We start from the raw sequence: 22011 nt of genomic DNA on the forward strand, positions 1-22011 counted from the left end.
CAGAGTTCTTCAGCAGTCTCTTTCCTCCAACACCCTGCTTCTCCCATTCTCCTCTTCACAGCTTACCAGCACCCCATACATTTGTTCAGATTCTGACCACTTTAAGGGTAACCAGGAAACTATTTTCTATCGTGTTAAATTATTTAGTAAGGAGGTCTAAAATTGGTTAGCAGGCCAAATCCAGCTTAAAGACATATACTTTTGGACTTGAAAAGCATTTTCCATCAATTATAATAGGTCACCAGCTATTATATTGATTTTAAAGAAATATACATTTGGTCATTGAGATGACCAAAATTTCTCATACACTCCATCTTCATCCATAGTTCCTGGCTCGTTATCTTCCAAAACCCTGGAATTTCTGAAATATTGAGTGATCAAGGTGTTTTGTTATATGAAGGTGACTTTAAGCAGCAGCAAAGGACAGGTGCTGGTTGCCAGGAGAGCCAACCTTGTGATTACAAGATTGAACTTTCAGTTCCCAAGCCCCCTATAGCCCTCCCCTGCCCCACCTCTGGGGAGGTGCAGTGTGTTGCAAGCTGAATCCCTCCCCAGTAGCCAGTGATTTAATGAATCATGCAATGTAATGATGTAATGATGAACCCAAAGGACAGGGTTGAGCGATTCCCAGTTGGTGACCATGTGAAAATTCAGGGAGAACTGTGCCTGTGGAGAGGTCATGGAAGCTCCACACTCCTTCCCCATGCATAGCCCTGTGCATCTCTTTCATCTGGCTGTTCCCTGAGCTATATCCTTATGAAAAACCAGTGATCTAGTAAGTAAAATGCCTCAGTTCTATGAGTCAGTCTAACAAATTAGTAGAACCCAACTTATCAGTCAGAAGCACAGGTAACAACTGGGACTTGGAACTGTATTCTGGAGTGGGGGCTGGTCTGGTAGGACTAAGTACTTAACAGGTAGAATCTGGTGCTATGTGTGGGTAGAGTTAGAATTGAGGTCAATTGCTGGGCACCGTGCTGTTGTCCAAGAATTGCTTGTTGGTAAGGGGAACACTCAATATACCAGCACTTAAAAACTGAGAGATTGTACATAATCTAGATTTCCAACTTCCTTTGAAAAAGTAGAGAATCTGCCAAGACTGGGCACATAATCCCACCAAGCAGAAATAGGCTGAAATTGAGGAATCCCTTTAGAGAAAGGTCTCCAGTTGGCCACAATAAAATCCCAATCCCCAAGTTTCCTGGTTAATTATTACTGTGTTGTCTTGGCAATATAATTTATGGGATCCTTCCCGCTCTCATTCCCCCAAGTTTCTTCCTACTGTCCAATCTTGGCTTATCACATTTTGGAAACAGAAAAGAGTCTCCTCTCTTAGGATACATCAGATATTGGAGGCTTCTAGCTGAGCTCTGCATCACTCTGGTGTGCTAGAAACATTCTGTATCTTGATCTAACTGCTACCACTTCGTAGTGTATGGGGTTTCTCTGGTGGCTCCGAGGTTAAAGCATCTGCCTGCAATGCAGGAGACCTGGGTTCAATCCCTGGGTCAGGAAGATCCCCTGGAGAAGGAAATGGGAAACCACTCCAGTATTCTTGCCTGGAGAATCCCATGGACAGAGGGGCCTGGTGGAAAAACATTCTGTATCTTGATCTAACTGCTACCACTTTGTATAGTGTATAAATACATACAAATTCATCACACACACATTCAAGATTTGTGTACTACAGTGTATATTATACCTAAACTAAAACAAAGTATTAGAAAATGGATGGGTAATTTCCTGCCAGACACTGAATATCTGTCTGCAATGCCTGGAATTATAGCAGTTGTGTCTAACTGTGACAACGGGGTAAACTAACCAAACCAGACAATCTAATTTGCCAAAAAAACGGCAGAGTAGAAAATGATTTATGTCACAGAAAACCATGAAGCTCCTCTTCATGTGGACTCAGTGTTGAAATGATACATTTATTTCACAAACTGTATCAGCTTTCAGCAATCCCAGTGTATAATCATACAAAAGCTTCTGGATGCTAACATACAGCCTACAAAGCAGAGTTAAATCACATCTTTGGACAAGAATTTTACCATAAACTAGTTAAGTTGAACATAAAGGAAATACAGTTAAAGATATATGTTGAATTGTTGTTCGATTGTTAAATCATGTCAGACTCTGTGACCCCATGGACTGCAGCTCCCGAGGCTCCTTTGTGCTCCATTATGTCCCAGAGTTTGGTCAAATTCGTGTTCACTGAGTCGGTAATAGTATCAAACCATCTCGTCCTCTGCCGACTTCTTCTTCTGCCTTCAATCTTTCCCAGTGTGAGTATTTTTCAATGAGTCGGCACTCTCCATCAGGTGGCCAAACTATTGGAGCTTAAGCAACAGTCCTACCATTGAATATTCAGAGTTGATTTCCTGTAGGACTAACTCCTTTGATCTCACGACAGTCCAAGGGTCTCTAAAGAGTCTTCACTAAGTTTAAAAAAAAAAAACAAACAACTTCTTCTTTAGTTAAAAAAAAAAAGTCCAGTTACTTTTTTGTGATCCTTTGTACTTTTCTTCTCTGACTACCCCTGGAAAATTGGTTCTCCTGGCTATTTTTAATCAGAAGCCAGAGTGCATATTGCTTTAAATCAAATAGCACTGCACATGAAGTCATGGGCAGTTAGCCTTACACTCACAATGAAAACTCCCCTTTAAAAATGTCAGATTTAATTGCCAAAATTATTTTCAAAACAGCTAACAATAACAATTTTGTTTTGTTAACAGATAACAAAACAGAAAAAGATAACAAAAACAGGTTAACAACTGTATTTTATACAAACCAGTTTAGGTGGTTAAGGACAAAGTCAGATACTTAATTGTTGCAATCCTTTTTCTTTTCAAGGTCACATTTTTCAGGCCTTTAAATGAAAAAGAAAGTTAGGGATTAGAAGAAAAATCAAAAGAGCTAAAATTGGGATTTAAAAAGCTCTGATATTTAATTCTCTTGAAGGACATAAATTCTCTTGAAGGAAAATGTAAAGGGCACATTGGAAGGCCTATCTGAAAATTAAATTTTCAAGAGCCTCAGTGGCCAATGGAGTCTCTAGCAAAAGGTGGGGTGGAGGGAGGAATAAGATATTTGGATATTTATTCCCCTGGCTTCTCCCTGGATGGTCCATCACTCAAGTGAGGTTCAACTCCTCACACGAGGCCCTCTCTATCGCCGCTGCCATAGACTGCTCCCTGCTGTGGCCCCTCAGGTCTAGGGGTGGTGATGGAGCCTCATTACTACTAGCTGGGGATACCACACTCTCCCTAACCCTGTGATTTTTCATTACATTATGAGTTATTAAACTCTCCTCAAGATACCGTAATATGAAGATGCCATCTGTTTCCTGCTGGGTTTCTCTAAAACATAGCGGATTTCTTATTTTTGAAAGGCTATTAGCTCTAGGAAACAAAAGTATTAATACAGAATACAGTGAGATGATTTTCATGAGTGACTTAAACAAGGTGAACTTGCCAGGCTGTCACTTCTTCCTCTGCTTATCTTCAGAACTGTGGTAATAGTATTTTCTGAAACATGCTGTCTCCAAGTAGAATGTCTAAGCATCAACAGGGATTATTTTAAAAGCACTCAAGGAAGCTAGAAGTAAAAATTATGCCAATTGAAAGTATCTGTGCTAGAAACCTAAGGCAGAAGAATCTCTGCCTTTCCCTCTAATACTTAATCCAGAAAGTAACTTTCATAGTAACACATTCAATAAATCCAACAGACATGGTTTAGTAATACCAGAAACAAGCCTTGGAAACCACAATTAAGCCCAAAGAATGCTAATGCTATATGTAGTCTAAAGCAGTATTTCTAAAATATAGGTTGTAACAGCTTTTGCAATCAATTCAATGGGTCAAAACATTTTTTCAAATGACACATACTAAATAATTACATAGTAATGGACATAGAGTTCATCATACAAACCTACATTTACGAGTACATGAAGTACTAATAACACATACTCTTATTGTGAGTGGCAATAAAGTTTGAAAGCCACTGGTCTGAAGAGAATCCTTTTCAAACAATATAATGATTAGAAGGATAAAGGCGTGTTACTTCAGCCAACAGCGTCTTCAGTCCTCACAACACATACAGTGTATGTTGTTCCCCTGTACAAGCACATTAATAGCTGCAATAGGGAATGCCTTGGCAGCCCCGTGGTTAGAACATGTTTCATTCTATTTCATTTCTCTTAAATGATGACTGCAAATGACAGCTTAAAAAGTACTGGCCTAGGGCATTAACAGTCAGTATGGAGGACTCTGCTCCTCTCACAGCCACCTTCCTCGGCGTTTACCTCTTCCTCTGTGGTGGCAAGCACTCAAATCCTATTCCTTCTTAGGTTCCTGTGTAACTATTGCATGACTTCCACCACCTGGTGCTCCAGTGGGAAAGAAATGTTTGGATGAAGAAGCAGATAAAAAGTATGGAGCAGCAACTTCCCTGGTGGTCCAGTGGTTAAAACTCAGGGCTCCCAATGCAGATCCCTGGTCGGGGAACTAGATCCTATGTGTCACAACTAAGACTCAGCACAGGGAAATAAATAAATGTTAAAAAAAAAAAGTATGGAGCAGATGTGAACACAGCCCTCCCTCATGTCCCTGCACTCACCGCCACGACACCCTGAGAACAGCGTCACTGCAAACACCTCCGGCCCATGGCCTGAGTGCCACGGAAGCAGCTGAGCGAGCATGGCAGGGAGCTGGGGGATCACACCGCCCCAACCTCCTCACCCCTGCCAAGTAAGTTCCCCAACAGGACAGAGTAGCAGCCACCACCAGCAGCAGCTGGAAAACACAGCTGCTTTCTTCCCTGGCTACCTTCCCTCACCCTTTCACCTCCCTGCTCGGGCTTCCAGGAATCACCTCTCAAACTAACAACCTGCACTCAAACCTCCGTCTCAAAGCACACCAGTGTACATGGTGTTGTTTGAAACCAGAAATGCAATGAAGAGGAAGGTCTGTCCTATAAAAACTGATAAACTGACAGGAAAGCCAATGATTTTTTTAATGTAAAAAACTCAAGGCTACACTGTTTTGGGGGGTGGGGGAGAGGATGAGGCAACAAACTAACTGAAGGGTCAGCAAAGCTGTTACAGGTGACTTGTTTTACCTCCAACACAAGAGAGCTCTACCCAGAAGTTAGAGGGTGGTAAGGGCTGTGGTGCGTGCGGTCCATGTCCACTTGTCTGGAGGCTAGTGCCCTGAGACTCCCCATACTTAACTGTTTGCTTTACTTCTTAGATACAGGTTACGAAGGAAAAAATGTTTACTGCCTGCGAAGAAAAAATTCTACTATTCAGCTCAAAATAACTCACATACAACAGAAAATATGAAGGGAAAAAAACTATTCTGTTCTTGACACTGTGTTAATTATTTGGAAGTTACCTTTAACTTTTTCCTGTTCCAATGAGATACTCAGGGGTCAAAGAAAGTACTCAACCCAAATCTTTATTACAGATTATGATAAATTACTAATGTTTTCATTTAAAAATACATTTTAAACATGAAGTCTACTACATGTTGAGCTCTGCAGCCAACACTGTGAATCAGGACTTTTATCAGAATCAAACAAGAAACCTATGGCTAATTGTTCTCTGCATCCTCCATTTTGACAAGTATTTCAGCAAAGATAGAACAGCAGGAGAATTCCTTCTCTCAAGAAAGTAGTCCTGAGAGCTACAGGTAAACGATGTCCTTGTACTGAAAACAACTTCTCCAACGCGGCAGGTACACCTGGACCTGAGCCTAGACTACTCACCCTGACCCAGCAGGAAGTGATGGCACCGCTGAGGGGACATTAGCTTGAGGTTTGTCTTTCTCATCTTGCTTGAACACAGATTTCGCTTCTTGAGATGTTTCACCCACTTCCTTAGTCACGCTGCACAAAGGAAGGAGACACCAAGTTTACAAGAGGTATAAAAAGAAATAAAATCTTTTAAAAGGGCCCAAATAACAAGGATAAACACCAGGCTTTCTGGAAATTCTGACTGCTGAATCTTATGATTAAAGTTTACTATAACACTTCTAGACAAAGACATTTCCCCTTATTAATTTAACAAATGAAACAACAGCAGATGAAAGCCTGACATCTTTATAAAATCCCCTCATTTCTGTCACATGACAGTCACCACTGAATCACAGCCCACATGTGTCACTGATGTGAGAACTGAAGGGCTCTCCCACTGCACCTCATGTGCACATTAGTGCTCATGCTTAAGTCAAAGTGGAAACAGGGAGGTGGAGTAATTGGGAGAAACACACTGGCATTATTTCAAGGAGAAAAGCAACAGTATAAACAATTGGGATACTCTAAAGGCTCCTGTTCTCTATCTAAAAAACCCCAATGATGAAACAAAATTCCTTAACATTGGCCACACAGGTAGTGACTTAGAAGTGAAAGAAAGTTACACAATTTAGAATCTTGTCCAATTTCAAATAGGAAAGAAAGGTTCTCAGCAAAACTGACTCCTAAAACATCAAATAAAGACATGGATGGTGCCAGAAATTTCAGATAAAGAAGGGAAATGCCTAAGGTGTGGGTTTCCCAAGTCAATAAAAACATCCGAGAATTCTATTTAAATGCCAATCTGTGTGTCGGACGGTCCAAGATTATGATCATTGTGTTATCCTGAGTGATCAAAAAGGTCATTCAGAATTATGAGACAATCCTGTAAATTCCAGATTTCCAAGGAATAAAAGTTCTCATCTTTTCTCTTCTTCCCTCCAGGCATTTTGAGACAAGAACAAAATTTTCTTGCTAAGAACTAAGTCCTGCACTCAGTACTCTGTCACCCACACAAGTGGCACAAAATAAGTACTTCAAGTCTTACACTAAGAATCTTCACTGGCAGGGACTTCCCTGGTGGTAGAGTAGATGGGAACGCACCTGTCAATGTAGGGAACGTGAGCTGGATCCCTGCTTCAGGAAGATGCCACAGAGTAACTAAGCCCATGTATCCTAACTATTGAGCCCAAGAGCCACAACTACTGAAGCCCACACGCCTAGAGCCTGTGCTCCCCAACAAGAGAAAGTGTTAGTCACTCACAAGAGAGGCCGCCGCAGTGAGAAACTCACCCGCTACAATTACAGTCTAGCTGAAGTCCTCAACTAGAGAAAGCAGCAATAAAGATCCTGAGCACCAAAAATAAATAAATTGGAAAAACCCCAAGAACTTTCACTGGGAAAGACTGCTTTAATCTTGAAGGATGACTTCAAGCAATGAAACAATCTGTTACTCCTACTCAAGTTCTTCTGATGGCTCAGTGTTACTGAGAGCATTAAGTACAAACTCCGAAGAGTCTTCTCTAAGTTATATCAAAAGAACTTAAGTTGGAAATCTTTACTGGAAAAGATTAACTGAGTAAAAAAAGGTTTAATGAAAATAAAAGATTAAATTCATTGGAACACTGAGAACAATTCTAGTTCTGACATTTTTTGTTTCATTTCTCTTAAACGTTGCCAACAACAGCTTAAAAACTACTGTCCTAGATTATTAATAAGGTCAGTCTGGAGAACTCTGCTCCCATTACTCTGCTCCTCTCACAGCCGCCTTCCTTGATGTTTACCCCATTTCCACTGTGGCAGCACGCACTCAAGTCCTTTTCCTTCTTAGATTCCTGTGTAACTACTCCATGACTTCCACCACCTAGCTGCTCTGGTGGGAGACAAACGTTTGGATGAAGAAGCAGATAAAAAGTACGGAGATGTGAACACAGCCCTCCCTCACATCCCTGCACTCACCGCCACGACACCCTGAGAACAGCGTCACTGCAAACACCTCTGGCCCATGGCCTGAGTGCCACGGAAGCAGCTGAGCGAGCATGGCAGGGAGTTGGAGGATCACACCGCCCAACCTCCTCACCCTAGCCAAGTCCCCCAACAGGACAGAGTAGCAGCCACCACCAGCAGCAGCTGGAAAACACCCTGCCCTGGCTACCTTCCCTCACCCTTTCACCTCCTGGCTCGGTTTCCAGGAATTACTTCTCACACGAATGGCCTGCACTCAAACCTCTCTCTCAGGGTTTCCATTTGGTACAACAAGCAACAGTGTACAGTGTTGCTTGGGGTCAGGGGTGCAAAGATAAGGAGGACCTGTGCTGAAAAAACTCATAACCTGACAGGAAAAGCCATTCATGTTTTTAAATGTAAAAACACAGTACTTCATTGCTTCGGGATGAAAGGGTGAAGCAACAAACCAACTAAAGGATCAGTGAAGCCCTATAGGTGACTTGTTCCACCCCAAACACCACAAAGAAATAGAGAGCTCTGCTCAGGAGTCAGAGGTGATCAATGCAGTGATGGGAGTGGGCCATGTTCACCGCTCTCTAGGAGAGACCCCTGACTCCTCCTACTTAACTGTCGGCTTTACTTCTTACACGCAGGTTAAGAAGAAAGTTAAGTTTTCCTTCCTCCAAAGAAAGAATTCTCATGTACTATGGAAAATGCAAAGGGAGAAAAACTATTAAGTTCTTGACTGTGTGTTAATAAAATTATTTCTAAGTCTGTTTTGACCTTTTTCTGTTCCCATAAGATCCTTACAGGTGGAAGCAGGTACTAAAACCAAATCTTTATCATAATTATGATGAACTGCTGACATTTTCATTCAAAACTTACTTTTTAAACGTGAAGTCTTCTGTACATTCAGCTCTGTGTCAACACTGTGAACCAGGAATTTTCTCAGAATCAAACAAGAAACCTATGGTTAATTTAATTCTGTACCCTCCCTAAAGTATTTCAAGAAAAGCAGAACAGCAGCAGAATTCCTTCTCTCAGGAAAGGAGTCTCCTGGAGAAGGGAACAGCAACCCACTCCAGTATTCTTCCTTGGAAACTCCATGGACAGAGGAGCCTAGCAGGCTACAATCCATGAGGTCACAAAGAGTTGGACACAACTTAGCAACTAAATATGAAATCTATTCATAGGTAAACCATAGATTACGTCTTTCCAGTGCATTGTTTTCCCTATGGGGAACGATCTTCTGGTGTTTTTACATTGGTTGAATGTCCTATGTACTTAGTGTTAAGTTGCTCGGCTCTGTCCAACTCTTTGTGATTTCATGGTCTATTCATGGAATTCTCCAGTCAATAATACTGGAGTGGGTAGCCATCCCTTCTCAAGGGCATCTTCTCAAACCCAGGGATCGAATCTGGGTCTCAGGCATTGCAGGCAGATTCTTTACAGTCTGAGCCACCAGGCAAGTCACTCACCTCTATGCACTTAATAATAATACAAATCTAACCACTTCCTTCATTATATAAATCTCTTCAAAAGTTTCAAGTACTTTGGTGTTTTAAAAGAGAGTCTTCTTGCCGACTCCTGGGCCCTTCTCTAACAACGTGGGCTCAGTGCTCTCATGGACTAGGAGTCCCCTGCTGTCGCCCTCAGGATGCCTTCAGGACTCCTGTCCAGTGTTGGATCTTCTGATTCCTAGACCTCATGTATATATTTGTTTCAAAAAAGCATTTTTTTGAACAGGACATTCTCCAGTATTTTTCCAATAAAAAGAGTTTGGGAGATGAAAAACAAGAAAAAGAGTACTAACAGGTACAGGTAAAGGGCGTCACTGTACTCAAGACATCTCCAACATCTCAGGTATGCCTGGGCCTGAGACTAGACTACTCACCCTGACCCACCAGGAACTGAGGACACAGTTGAAGGAACGTTAGCCTCAGGTTTTTCTTTCTCATTCTGCTTTAAGACGGATTTTGCTTCTTCATTTGTGGCATCCTCTTCATTAGTCACTCTGCACCAAGGAAGGAAATACCAAGTTTACAAGAGAATAAAAAGAAACAAAATCTAAGAAAAGGGCATAAGTAACAAGAAAAAACCACTGGGATTTCTGTAAATTCTAGTTGCTAAACTTCATGATTAAAGGTCACTCGAACAATTCTAGAGAATAGTCCCTCTCTCTGCAAAGATCAAAGACAATGAATAGCAATGAAGACCCAGGGCAACCAAAAATTAAATAAAAATAATTTTAAGAAATATCTTCTCTGGCTATGACTGCTTTAACCTCAAAGGATGACTTCAAACAAAGAAACAGAAAAACATCGTTACTCTTCTACCTACTTGTTCTTGTGATGGATCAGTATTAACTCAGAACATAAAATACAAATCGCTGAACCTCACACTCAAGACCACCCAAAATCTGGTCCCACTCTCCATCAGGCCTAATTCCTGTGCCCTCTACTCTCTTAATCGCATGGATCTATTTGTCACCACCACTGTGTAATCATAAGGTATCTGATTTAGGTCATACCTGAATGGCCGAGTCGTTTTTGGTATTATCTTCAACTTAAGCCTGAACTTTGCAATAAGGAGCTTATGATCTGAGCCACAGTCAGCTCCAGGTCTTGTTTTTGCTGACTGTACAGAGCTTCTCCATCTTTGGCGACAAATAATATAATCAATCTGATCTCGGTAACGACCATCTGGTGATGTCCATGTGTAGAGACGTCTACTAGGTTGTTGGAAAAGGGTGTTTGCTATGACCAGCCTGTTGTGGTGACAAAACTCTATTAGCCTTCGCCCTGCTTCATTCTGCATTCCAAGGCCAAACCTGCCTGTTATTCCAGGTATCTCTTGACTTCCCACTTTTGCATTCCAATCCCCTATGATGAAAAGGACATCTATTTTCGGTGTTATTTCCAGAAGGTGTTGTAGGTCTTCATAGAACCGGTAAACTTCACCTTCTTCAGCATAAGGAGTTGGGGCATAGACTTGGATTACTGTGAGGTTGAATGGTTTGCCTTGGAAACGAACTGAAATCATCCTGTCGTTTTTCAGATTGCACCCAATTATTGCATTTCGGACTCTTTTGTTGACTATGAGAGCGACTCCATTTCTTCTAAGGGACTGTTGCCCACAGTAATAGATATAATGGTCATCTGAATTCAATTCGCCCATTCCTGTCCATTTTAGTTCACTGATTCCTAAGATGTCGATGTTTATTCTTTCCATCTCCTGCTTCACCACATCCAATTTACCTGGATTCATAGATCTAACATTCCAGGTTCCTATGCAGTATTCTTCTTTACAGCATCGGAGTTTACTTTCGTCACCAGACACATCGACAGCTGACTGTCCTTTCCACTTTGGCCCAGCCGCTTCATTCTTACTGGAGGTATTAGTATCGGCCCTCCGCTCTTCTCCAGTAGCATGTTGAACACCTTCGGACCTGCGGGGCTCATCTTCTGATGTCCTGCCAGACAGCCTTCCCTGTTGTGTAAGAAACCTGCATGTGGGTCAAGAAGAAATAGTTAGAACTGGATGGACACAGAACAACAGACGGGTTCAAAATTGGGCAAGTTGTTGTTGTTTAGTCCCTAACTAGTGTCCAACTCTTGTAATCCCATCAAGCTGGCAGGAACTTCATCTGTTCTCCTTTAGCTCTACCTTACAGATCTATTTTCATATTATAATTTTAAATAAATGAGAAAGAGGAAACTCTAGGTATGTGGCTCTCATCCACAACAGCCAAGAGTATTAAGCTTTTATTGTTTTTCTAAACTAGTAAAAAAAAAAAAACCTATGACTCAACAGAAAAAATAACATTGAGATGAGAAAATAGTATAAAAATCAAACTTTTCTCCTAGTACATTTATTTGTGACCTGGTTTTCAAAGGTATTTTTGGGGCTTATACTTCAAAGTTAAAGGAAGTTATAAAGGGAGAAATAGCTAAAGTCACCATGCACGGCAAAAATTAAGTCAAACCAAGTATTTAATGCTTAACTCTTACATTTTCTTGTTTCCATTCAGTCAACCACCTCATACTACCCCCAAACTATTACCATATGTGAAAGGACCATTCTCATGTACCCTGACACAGGAGCCACTGTTTTCCCTGGGGCTTCCAAGGTGGAACCAGCAGTAAAGAACCGGTCCTGCCAACTGGGGAAACGTAAGTGACTCGGGCTCGATCCCTGGGTCAGGAAGATTCCTGGCGGAGGACATGGCAGCCCACTCCAGTGTTCCTGCCTGAGAATCCCATGGACAGTGGAGCCTGGCGGGCTACAGTCCACAGGGTTGCAAAGACTGAAGTACTGTTTTCCTTGAGTTCAAGTGTAACTCTTTCAAAACATTAAGAGAGGTTGGAATGAGAACAGATATCTAACACCATTGAGAAAGATGTTTCTTTTTTTTTTAAGAAGATGTTTCTTTTTAGGTGGTCCAGGGTTAAGAATCCTCCGTGCAATGCAGGGGACAGCGGTTTGAACTCTGGTCTAGGAAGATACCACATGCTGCAGAGCAACTAAGCCCGTGCGCCACAACTACTGAGACTGCGCTCTAGAGCCAGAGCTCTGCCTCAGAGAAGCCTCTAGTGAGAAGGCAGCACACCACACGAGAGAGGAGCCCCTGCTCACCCCAACCAGAGAAAGCCCGAGCGCAGCAAGGAAGACCCAGGGCAGCCAATGAATAGGTCAATTAATAGTAAACAAAAGATATGTTAAGAGAGAGATGTGCTTTTTTAAAAAACTACTTTTGAAGCTTGTGACTGTCACGTTACCTGACTTCTTCACCAGCAAGAGGTGATTTGGTGAGTTTAACTTCTTCTGCTTTTTTAGGTTTCTCTAGCTCTTCCACTTTGACCAAATTACTTGAACTTGTCTCTTCGGTCTCCTCTCCTGTCTATGAAAAAGGAAATTTAATAAGTTTCACATTAGAATGAAAACTGAAAGATCCACCCAAATATATTGTTTCTGGCTAGCCTTAACATGTATTTCCATCTTTAAGTACTCACTGAAAACTGATTTTCTCTCACAGGGAATGCTTTGCTTTTCACATAGTAGTTACTATTAAAAGGCAGCTAGCTTGATTTTGCTGAAGCCTCAAACCTCAGTTTGTAAATTGAGAAAATCTGCCTAGGGAACTTCTGGCATTTCTGAGGAAGCATTCGTCCCATTCACCTATAAACTTACTTTGGTTTGTGTACTCGGAGGCAGTTCTGATTTTGGTTCTGCGTCACTGATGGAGCTGGCCAGCACGTCAGCCTCCTCTTGCCTGGCATCCTCTGACTCGGCGCCTTTTTCCTGCTCTGCAGCTGCATCTTCCTTCTCAATAATCCTCCCTCCAGATTCCCTGCTGGCATCCTCCTCCTCCTCTTGGTCCAGTGAGAGGCGACCTTGTTTTCTCTTCCTAATCACCAACAGTCACAAAGAAGAAGAGAACACAAACAGGCAAAATAATTTGTTATCCCTTCCTGAATTCCAAACATAATGTTGCAAACCTAAGAAAACTCTTAAACTGGGGACTAGTGATTAACACGCATGATACAGTGAGTGGGAGAGATAAGCTGTGATTTTGTGGAAGGAAAAAAAAGAACTGGATCCCTACTGTAAGCATTTTCCTGAAACACGTAGAATCAAATATACTGTTCTAAGTTGGGATCAGCTATTTTTACCAAGAAAACACCCAGAATCACCTTACAAAATCAACTGGTTTAAAAAGAGAGCTCTAAGAACAAACAAATGTCAGCTATTTGTAACTTTTTACAAGTCATTTCATCTGAAGGACAGAGATTGAAGAGAACCTTAGATTTATACACACTGCTTTTGCCTAGAGCTCTGAGGGAGTGAGGTGAAGGGGAGGCTTGTATCTTCTGTCTGTCTGAAGATAGGAGATGGAATACTGAAAAATTCAAGGACAAAAGCACTGGGCTTAAAAGAGTAATTGCTTAAGACTATTCTCGCTACAAGGGAATCATGTAATATTCAAAATCTTTTTTTACAATCTACTTTTTGTTTCAATGCCCAGGAAGACAAAAAAATCAGTTAGATAATAAAAGACAGATCTTATTTACAAATGTACATGCGTACAAATACACACACAAGTGGTGCAGCCAAATAAAAAGATTTTTAATTGAAATTTCATTTTAAGTCAGGTGCACTTATTGATTACACATTGATTTTTTTTAAAAATTAAAGGGCAAGAATTTTTAAAGCTTTCCAGAGAATAAGAATGTAATTCCAAAATACCACAAAATGTTCCCCTCAATGAGAAAAAGGTTAGAAACACTGGCAGCAAGAAATATATCATCATATCAACCCCGTCAATCTCAATGGTTTTGACAACAGCCCCTGACTTCAGGGCCTTGAGGGCAGCATCACCTGGCCAGAATGCTCTCAGCCTTTCTTTTTGTCCCTTTGGTTTTCTGTGTCTCCTCTTCGCCATCCACTTCATCTTCCTTCACTAATTCATTTATATCATCTTCATGACACTCTCCACCTGAAATCACATAACAGGGTGGTCAGACAGACAGGAATAAAGGTTTTTCACATTGAGATGACACATTTTCATTAAGAAAAAAAAAAGTCTAATACTTTGCCTTGTTCTTCACCAGACTAAAATACCATTTTCTGAGGGCTGTCCTCCTTGTTTCTGAAGACTAGGCTACGTTCCCCCATTCTAGGCCTCCAAGACAGTCCATATTTTTCTCCTGAACTCACTCCATTTATACTTAATGTCTGCAATTCCTGCTATGCTCCACATACTGAGGACACAGCTGTACAAGTCTTTAGCAGTATATGCTGACTGAATAACAGAAATTCCAAATCTACTACTGTACTTCTCAAAAATAAACTGATGTTTCCACCTGATCTTGGACATCTTTCAAACTAACCAAAAGATATCTTGTCTTATCAATAAAAGAGGTTTAGAAAAAGGCTTAAAGACTTCAAGTTAGACATAACAGAAAGAAATACATCAATTTCCCATCTTCAGACACTGACATTCAGGGTCCCGAACAAGAGTATTGTTTGGATGCCCAGTCTGACCACATTCTATGAGTAACAACCAACAGATCCTGGTACACACACAGATTTTACCAAACCACCAGATTTTGTTACTTCACTTAAGCTTTTACAGAAAGTACAATATACCAAAAAGCACACAATATAACAGAGATCAACGAAATTATACAAAGTGAACACACTTGTATAACTAGAGCCAGGTGAAGAAACAGAACGTGACTAGCACTGCCGAAGCCACTTGGGCCCTGCTGCAATCACTAGCCACCACCCACATCCCACAGGGAACCACTATTCTGAAGTCCAACATCAAGGATTAGTTTCATCTGTTTTTGAGTCTTAAGCAAAAAGCCTACAATATGTACTCTTGCCTCCAGCTTCTTCCACTCAACATTCTAAGTCACCCTTCCTTATATGGAGCTGTAGCTTATTCATTGTCATCCCTAAATATTATTTCATTGTATGACTATACCACAATTATCCATTCCTGCATTATGGACACTTGGTTTGAGACCATTACAAAGAGTGGTATTTTGAATATTTCTCCAGATCCATTTAGTTTTAAATGTTTAACTCACAATGAACTAGGACCACCAAACCCTCGAGGAAAGCCTCTAATATCAAAGGCAAGACTGAAAACAAACAGAAAGGAAATCAGAGGAAACAAAATAAAGGGGGAAAAAAACACCCTATATAATTAATCTCCTCAGAGGCATCCACAAAAAAGGATGACTAAAAAAATTAATAAAAAAAAAATTATTAGAAAACTCTTAAAAACTACCAACATGACAGCAGTTTAGGGAAAAAACAAAACAAAACAAAACAAAGATGATGAGAATGAGCCAGCCATAGGAAAATCTGTGAAATGAGCATTTGAGGTCAACAGAATAGTCAATACATGGGTTCTAAAACTAAAGCAAAGTTGGTATCCTAGACAGCAAATGGACATGAGTTTGAGTAAACTCCAGGAGTTGGTGATGGACAGGGAGTCCATGGGTCAGAGTCAGATGTGACTGAACTGAACTGAACATAAATACAGTATAAAAAGGCAAAACTGCAAGGAAAAACAGAAAACTAAGGAAAATCACTATCAGTAAGGGTCAACAGAACACAAGAGAACACAGTGGGATAGGCAGGGACAGAAGCAAGAGTTCTCTGTGTTTCTCTCTCTGCAGAGTTCAGAAAATCCCTTAAATTAAGCAAAGTTTAAATAAACATAATCAAAATGATAACACAACACACTAAGGACGGACACTGGAGACTAACGTCTCCACGGACTTTACAGTATTTTGACTGCATACCCTTAGCAAAATGCATTCTAGAGACCAAAAAATGTTCTATTCCTATTAGTAATATCAGTGTTGGTATTTTGAAAGTATTTCTTTTATTATACAGGTAAAAGCAAGGAAGTTGTTCTGCTAATCACATTAGGAATACAGATCTTCAGCATATGAGAAATGACACACAATTATAAAACTACCTTAATGAAATTAAGTGAAAACAAATGTTAAAACTGAATTTAAAATTTAGAACTCTTTTTAAGGTTAAGTATTTTCTAGCTCTGTTCACTGAAACAGAATAGAAGCAATCACTCTAGTTGTTCAGTCACCAAGTCCTGTCCAATGCTTTGTGACACCATGGACTGCAGCACAGCAGGCCTCCCTGTCTTTCACCCTCTCTCGAGTTTGCCCAAGTTCATATCCATTGAATTGATGATGTCATCCAACCATCTCACCCTGTCGCCCTCTTCTCCTGCCTCAATCTTCCCAGCATCAGGGTCTTTTCCAATGAGTCAGCTGATCGCACCAGGTGGCCAAAATATTGGGGGTTCAGCTTCAGTATCAGTACTTTCAATGAGTATTCAGGGTTGATTTCCTTTAGGATTGACTGGTTTGATCTCCTTGTAGTCCAAGGGACTCTGAAGAGAGTCTTCTCCAGCACCACAGTTGGAAAGCACCAATTTTTTAGCGCTCAGCCTTCTTTATTTTCCAACTCTCACAAAATTGAAACATTTATCTTTTTTCCCTCTACCTGGCTGATCCTACCAGTACCATATGCTTGTCTCAAAGATTAATCCATACACAAGCATGCATGGTCAGCACAATGAGACTGCAAAGAGCTCACTACATCAGTTATGGCTCCTTTGGTTGCTTGATTATTGCAACTGGATTATAAGTAGCTACACTCACCATTGTTTAAATTTGTTCTTTGTTTTCAAATTGTGCTTTGTGTCCCCTGCTGCACTATGTCACTGTCAATGTTAATAGCTGCATTACTTATATCCTATCTAATGAATAAAAATGCTGTCTCCTGTAATAACCAATGTGTAATCAGGCCTCAAACAAAACTTCTATGGCTAAACATTTTGAGAAAATCACATTCATAAACATAAAATAATTGTAATAGCATAATTCTAGGTATGATAAGGAGCAACCCAGGGAAAATGTCTCCTGGATTATAGTCAAGACAGAATCCAGAGAAATTTTAATTATTCATGGAGCCTGGTCCAAAACTTAACACCTGGAGGGGCACATCAAGAATTTTTGTCTAAACTGGGATGAGCCTCCCAGTGTTGTAGGACAAAAGCTGTTCATGGAAAGCCTCCCAAATATTGGTTAAATTCTTGATCAAGAGGGGAAGACCTGAAAAATGAAATGAGCAATTGCAGCCCTTCAATGTGAGTAAATGAACCCCGAGGAAGAGGAATACCTAAAACCTAGCAGGCATCAGACTGCCAAGACTCCTTTTGGTGAACCCTGAGGAAACTGGGAATACAGGATTACAGGCTCCCAGAGAGGTGATAGACCTACCAAGGAAATAATTTTAATGAGCCCTGACTCTTGCATCTCCCCATACATAGAAAAGTGGTCAACTTCTTAAGATACTGTCTCTTGGACCTGAAGTTCAGTATCTCTAAGTCAACAAGTGTAAAGTAGACACTTTCCAAAGAGGAACAAAAAAGAAGATAAATCTCAACATTCAGAACACTGGCACCAAAGGTGGACACTCCAGCAAGATCCACTGACAAGCAAAATGCACTCTCTTTCCAAGAGGCTGTGGAATGGACTCTGACAGTGGGGAACTGTTGCAGAGAAGAAGCCAATTCTAACTTCTTAATCTTGGAAACTGTTTCTTTGACTTCTTTTTCATTGTTTTTGTTACTACAATCATACCATAACAGCCTACCTTAGAGGACCCTAGAGTTGAACGTAACTGAGCAACTAACACTTTCACAGGACCCTGCCTGCCCCTCTGCCTGACTATTAAACTAAAAAGCTTTTGTTCCGCTCATAGAGATAATCTGATCCCACTCACCTGTGAATAGCTTAAAAAGAAGAGATGAATACACCCCTTCCAAAGGCTGGCCCTTTCCAGAGATATATTTCAAGACTGAAGACCCTTTTTACTTTACTTCCTCACTGCCTCTCCCTATTCTGTCCTTTGGCTTTAGTTCCTCATTGCTTCTCTCTGTCTCTCTCTCTCTCCAATTTTATATAACAACCTGGCATCCAAACCCCAACAAGACTAAGAATGCAGACTTTTAAAGTTGTATTCCTTGCCTCAACACCTCATCTCTTGGATTCACTGGCCTGTCCTTCAACAAGCAGAGTGAGCCTGTACTCAGTATCAGATTCTTTACCACTGCACCACCTGGAAAGTCTTCTGGAATTTAAGTCCATCCCAGCTACTATTTAGGTGAGTAACTTTAGGTGCCTCAGTTTCTTCATCTGTAAAATGGAGAGCATAAAAACATGGACCTGGTAATGTTATGTGATTGAGCTAGTAATGAAGTAGCAATGTGAAGTCCTTAAAACACACAAAAGGCATCTATGAAAAACCTACAGCAAACATATAATGATCGGTAAAACACTCGTTTTCTCCTTAAAACTGGGAACAAGGCAAGGATGTGAATGCTCACCACTCCTATGCAACACACACTGGAACTGCACCCAGTGAAATAAGGCTACCAAAAGAAAGAATAAGTATGCCTCCTGGAAAAGAAGAAATAAAATGGTTTCTATACACTCACAGTATGATCTATCTTCCGGGGTAGGGAAGGGTAAGGGTGGTCTTGGAACTGTTAATTTTAGTGGTAGTTACATAAATCTAATAAGCATTTCTCAAAAAACTCACAGAACACTATAAGGGTAAATTTTACTCTACAAAAGTTAAAAGTAGAACTATTTAGAGCATCATTATTATTATTATTTGACATTTATGAAGTGGATTTATTGAGAGAGATATACATTCCATAGACAGAATGCCAACCATCTCCAAAGGAGAAAGGGGCCCCAGGTAATGGGGCCATCTTGGAAAGCAAGAGCGGTCATGGGAGAAACCCACAGGGTGCGGGTCGTCTCAGAAGGCAAGAGGCCTGAAAGCATTATTAATATCTATAGGGCATTAAGACACTGCACTCATGAAACAAGAATATGATGTTATATAGAAGTTTTCAAACAAAGAAGTTTTCAACCAAAAAATTTTCAAAATTAAAAATATCCAAGGGCTGATATCCAACCCTGGTTATGAGGACAACAAAAAAACAGAGTACATGCTTCTCAGTGGCTTCTGGAAGTTTCTGGTCTACAACATCAAACAGCTTGAAGGGTTGCTGACCTGCGACCCATCGTACCGTGCTGTGATTGCTCCCAACACCTCCTCTAAGAACCTCAAAGTAATTGTGGAAAAAGCAGCCCACCTAGCCATCTAAGTCACCAACTCCAATGCCAGGCTGCACAGAGAAGATATTTACGGACAGCTTATGGAAGGAGGAAAAAAACTCAAAAGCAGAATCTTAAAATACTGAAATATTCTCATAAAGCAAAAAAGAAAATTAAAAGTTAGAAAACAGAGGATAAAAATAGAAAAAACAAAGTACCAGTCCATAAGGTATAACATGAGTCAATATATAAATAATGATGATTACTGAAAAAAAATGAAGACAACTGTCCCTCCCCAAATTTAAGAAGTTACAGAAGGATGGATATCACTGTGAAATATCAGAAACAAAGACAAGATTCTATCACCTTCCAGAAACAAACATTTTATATGAGTAAAAACTATCAACAAAAGACTTTTTAAAATAAAAACACTGGAAACTTAGAAAATAATGGGACAAAAACCTTCAAAATTCACATTAAAAATTTATTATAAAACACAAAATTCCATACCAAACTACTAATCATGAATGAGGGTGACCAAAAAAAGATTATATCATGCAATTTTGTTGAAAAAGTTATTTGATGATTTATCCTCCTTTTGGTGGAACACGCCAAGAAAGAAGACATCATGGGACCCAAGACACAGGGAATCCAAGAGAAAAGAAGATTAAATGGAACATCCAGAAAGGTGGTCATGATGATAGATCTTAGGTTTAAAAATGATTAAAAAAAAAACAAAACACAAGCCAAATTACAGCAGGTCAGAAACAAAGAGGGAGTTCAAAAAAAAGGATGATTAATAAATCTAAATGTTGGGCGGTAACTCAAACAATTTTCAAAGTTCAGAATCAAATCAGTAGTAAGTATATAGATGACTAAGCAACAACAACATGAAAATTATTCACTACAGAGAAAACTAGTGCAGCAAAAACCAGTAACAAAAACCAAATTACCGCGGGATGTTTACAAAGTCATTATTAAAAAAAAAAATGAATACTTAAATATTAATAGTCTAACCCAAACTGAGGTAAGAACATTGGCAGGCTGGGGAGGTGGGAAGGGTCTGAAGGTGAAAAAGTGCGTGTTGGCAGAGGGGAAAGACTGAAGGAGACGTTAAAAGAAGACCTAACACGAATAGGTTAAGTCAACAGACGACGGAAACACCAAATTTTACAAGAAAAAAACAGTTGCTTCTAGGGAGGACTGACAGGGATGAGAAGTGATGGAAATCGTTCAGTTTCAAAATAAGCCTTTCAGAAATATTTGACTATTTTTAAGCAGGTTCATGGTAACTTCGATTAAAATGAAAACTAGTTTTCAAATGATCACAATGGACAATATGGAAAGACCAATGTTGGTGCGGTGAATCTTAGTGATTATGGGCTCCCCTCGAGGCTCAGTGGGTAAAGAATTCGCCTGCGACGTGGGAGAACACTGGAGACTAAGGTTGGATCCCTGGGTCAAGAAGATCCCTTGGAGGATACAACGGCAACCCACCACCCTATTTATACCGAGGAAATTCTACGGACAGAGGAGCCTAGGGGGCCACAAACGATGGGGTCCCATTGAGTCGGACCCACTTAGCGATTAAGCACACACATAAATGATAATGGTAGCTCAGTAAGAGCGAGACTGGTGAGGGAGTGATCAGAAATGAATCTTATTTGTAGATTCAAACAGAATTTAATGATTGGTTGGGGCAAAAGTGAGAATAAGGACAGCTGCCAAGGGTTTTTTGTTTTGTTTTTATCCTGAGCAATTGGGCGGGCAGATACATCCAATGAGATGGGGAGCCTGGGGAAAGCTCAGGATGGCGAAAGGGTAGGAATGGGTGACATTTTGGCCCGGTTCTGTTTTAGAAGCATATACAAAAACAAAAAGGTCCGAAAGGAGAGCTATGAGTACAGAGGTTGCAAAGAAGTAAAGGACATCACTATGTGGACTTTTTAACCAGATCCCTTTTGAGGACAAAGTGAAGATATGTATCTGGGACGTGATGCCAGCTAGCAATTCCTTGGGGACGGAAGGTCTGGGGGTAAGACCGCCTTTCAGAAGAGTTTAGGGTCGCTAAGGGTACGCGATGCCAGACCGCCGTCAGACTCCAAGGTAGGGTTCTCGCGCTCCGAATGGGGAAATGGCCGAAGCCAGGCCCCGAGAAGCAGCTGCGCGTAACGTCGCCAACCACACAAGCCGAGCCCAGGGGGCCGCGCTGGGCGGGCAGGCGGAAGAGGACGCCGAGCCGCTCGAGAACCCGCCCGCCGGGCCAACGCACAATCGGCAAAGCGTGCCTCAAGCGAGGCGCTGGGCGGGGCAAGACGCCGTTCGCCTCAGGTAGAGTCGCTCACCCAACGGCACGCAGTCCTCGTCCTTCGAAGTGGAAATGTCTTTGGAGTCGAATTCCTCCATGTCGCTGTCGCACAAAACCCACAGGGACGCAGCAGGGGCGTACAACAGCAAAGCTCCAGGAGTGACCGTAGACTTGCGGCGTGGTCGATGGCGCCTGACTCCGCAACTACCCCCAGCCCCGCCGCGTGTGCGCAGGCGCAGAACGTACCACGTGATCGAAAGGCAATACTTCCGGGCCAAAGGCTCCGGC

At 41.1% G+C, this 22011-nt stretch overlaps 1 protein-coding gene across 2 annotated transcripts; it reads right to left on the bottom strand.

Moving 5' to 3' along the window:
- Window positions 1-1900: 1900 nt before the first annotated feature.
- On the bottom strand, window positions 1901-21976 carry LOC129631847 (craniofacial development protein 2). 2 transcript variants are annotated; one of them, XM_055553108.1, is made up of 8 exons: window positions 21761-21976; window positions 14116-14233; window positions 12928-13144; window positions 12516-12637; window positions 10268-11242; window positions 9632-9751; window positions 5767-5886; window positions 1901-2869 (listed from the first exon to the last, which is right to left on the bottom strand). In XM_055553108.1, the coding sequence occupies exons 1-8, from the start codon at window positions 21819-21821 to the stop codon at window positions 2824-2826; spliced, it is 1779 nt and encodes a 592-aa protein (XP_055409083.1). In that variant the 5' UTR covers window positions 21822-21976; the 3' UTR covers window positions 1901-2823. The 2 variants fall into 2 exon arrangements, with proteins under 2 accessions (XP_055409083.1, XP_055409084.1); XM_055553109.1 differs by lacking the exon at window positions 1901-2869 and having other exon boundaries at window positions 5441-5886.
- Between the last annotated feature and the right edge of the window lie 35 nt (window positions 21977-22011).

This window comes from Bubalus kerabau, chromosome 17, assembly GCF_029407905.1.
Source record: "Bubalus kerabau isolate K-KA32 ecotype Philippines breed swamp buffalo chromosome 17, PCC_UOA_SB_1v2, whole genome shotgun sequence".
NCBI lineage: Eukaryota > Metazoa > Chordata > Mammalia > Artiodactyla > Bovidae > Bubalus > Bubalus kerabau.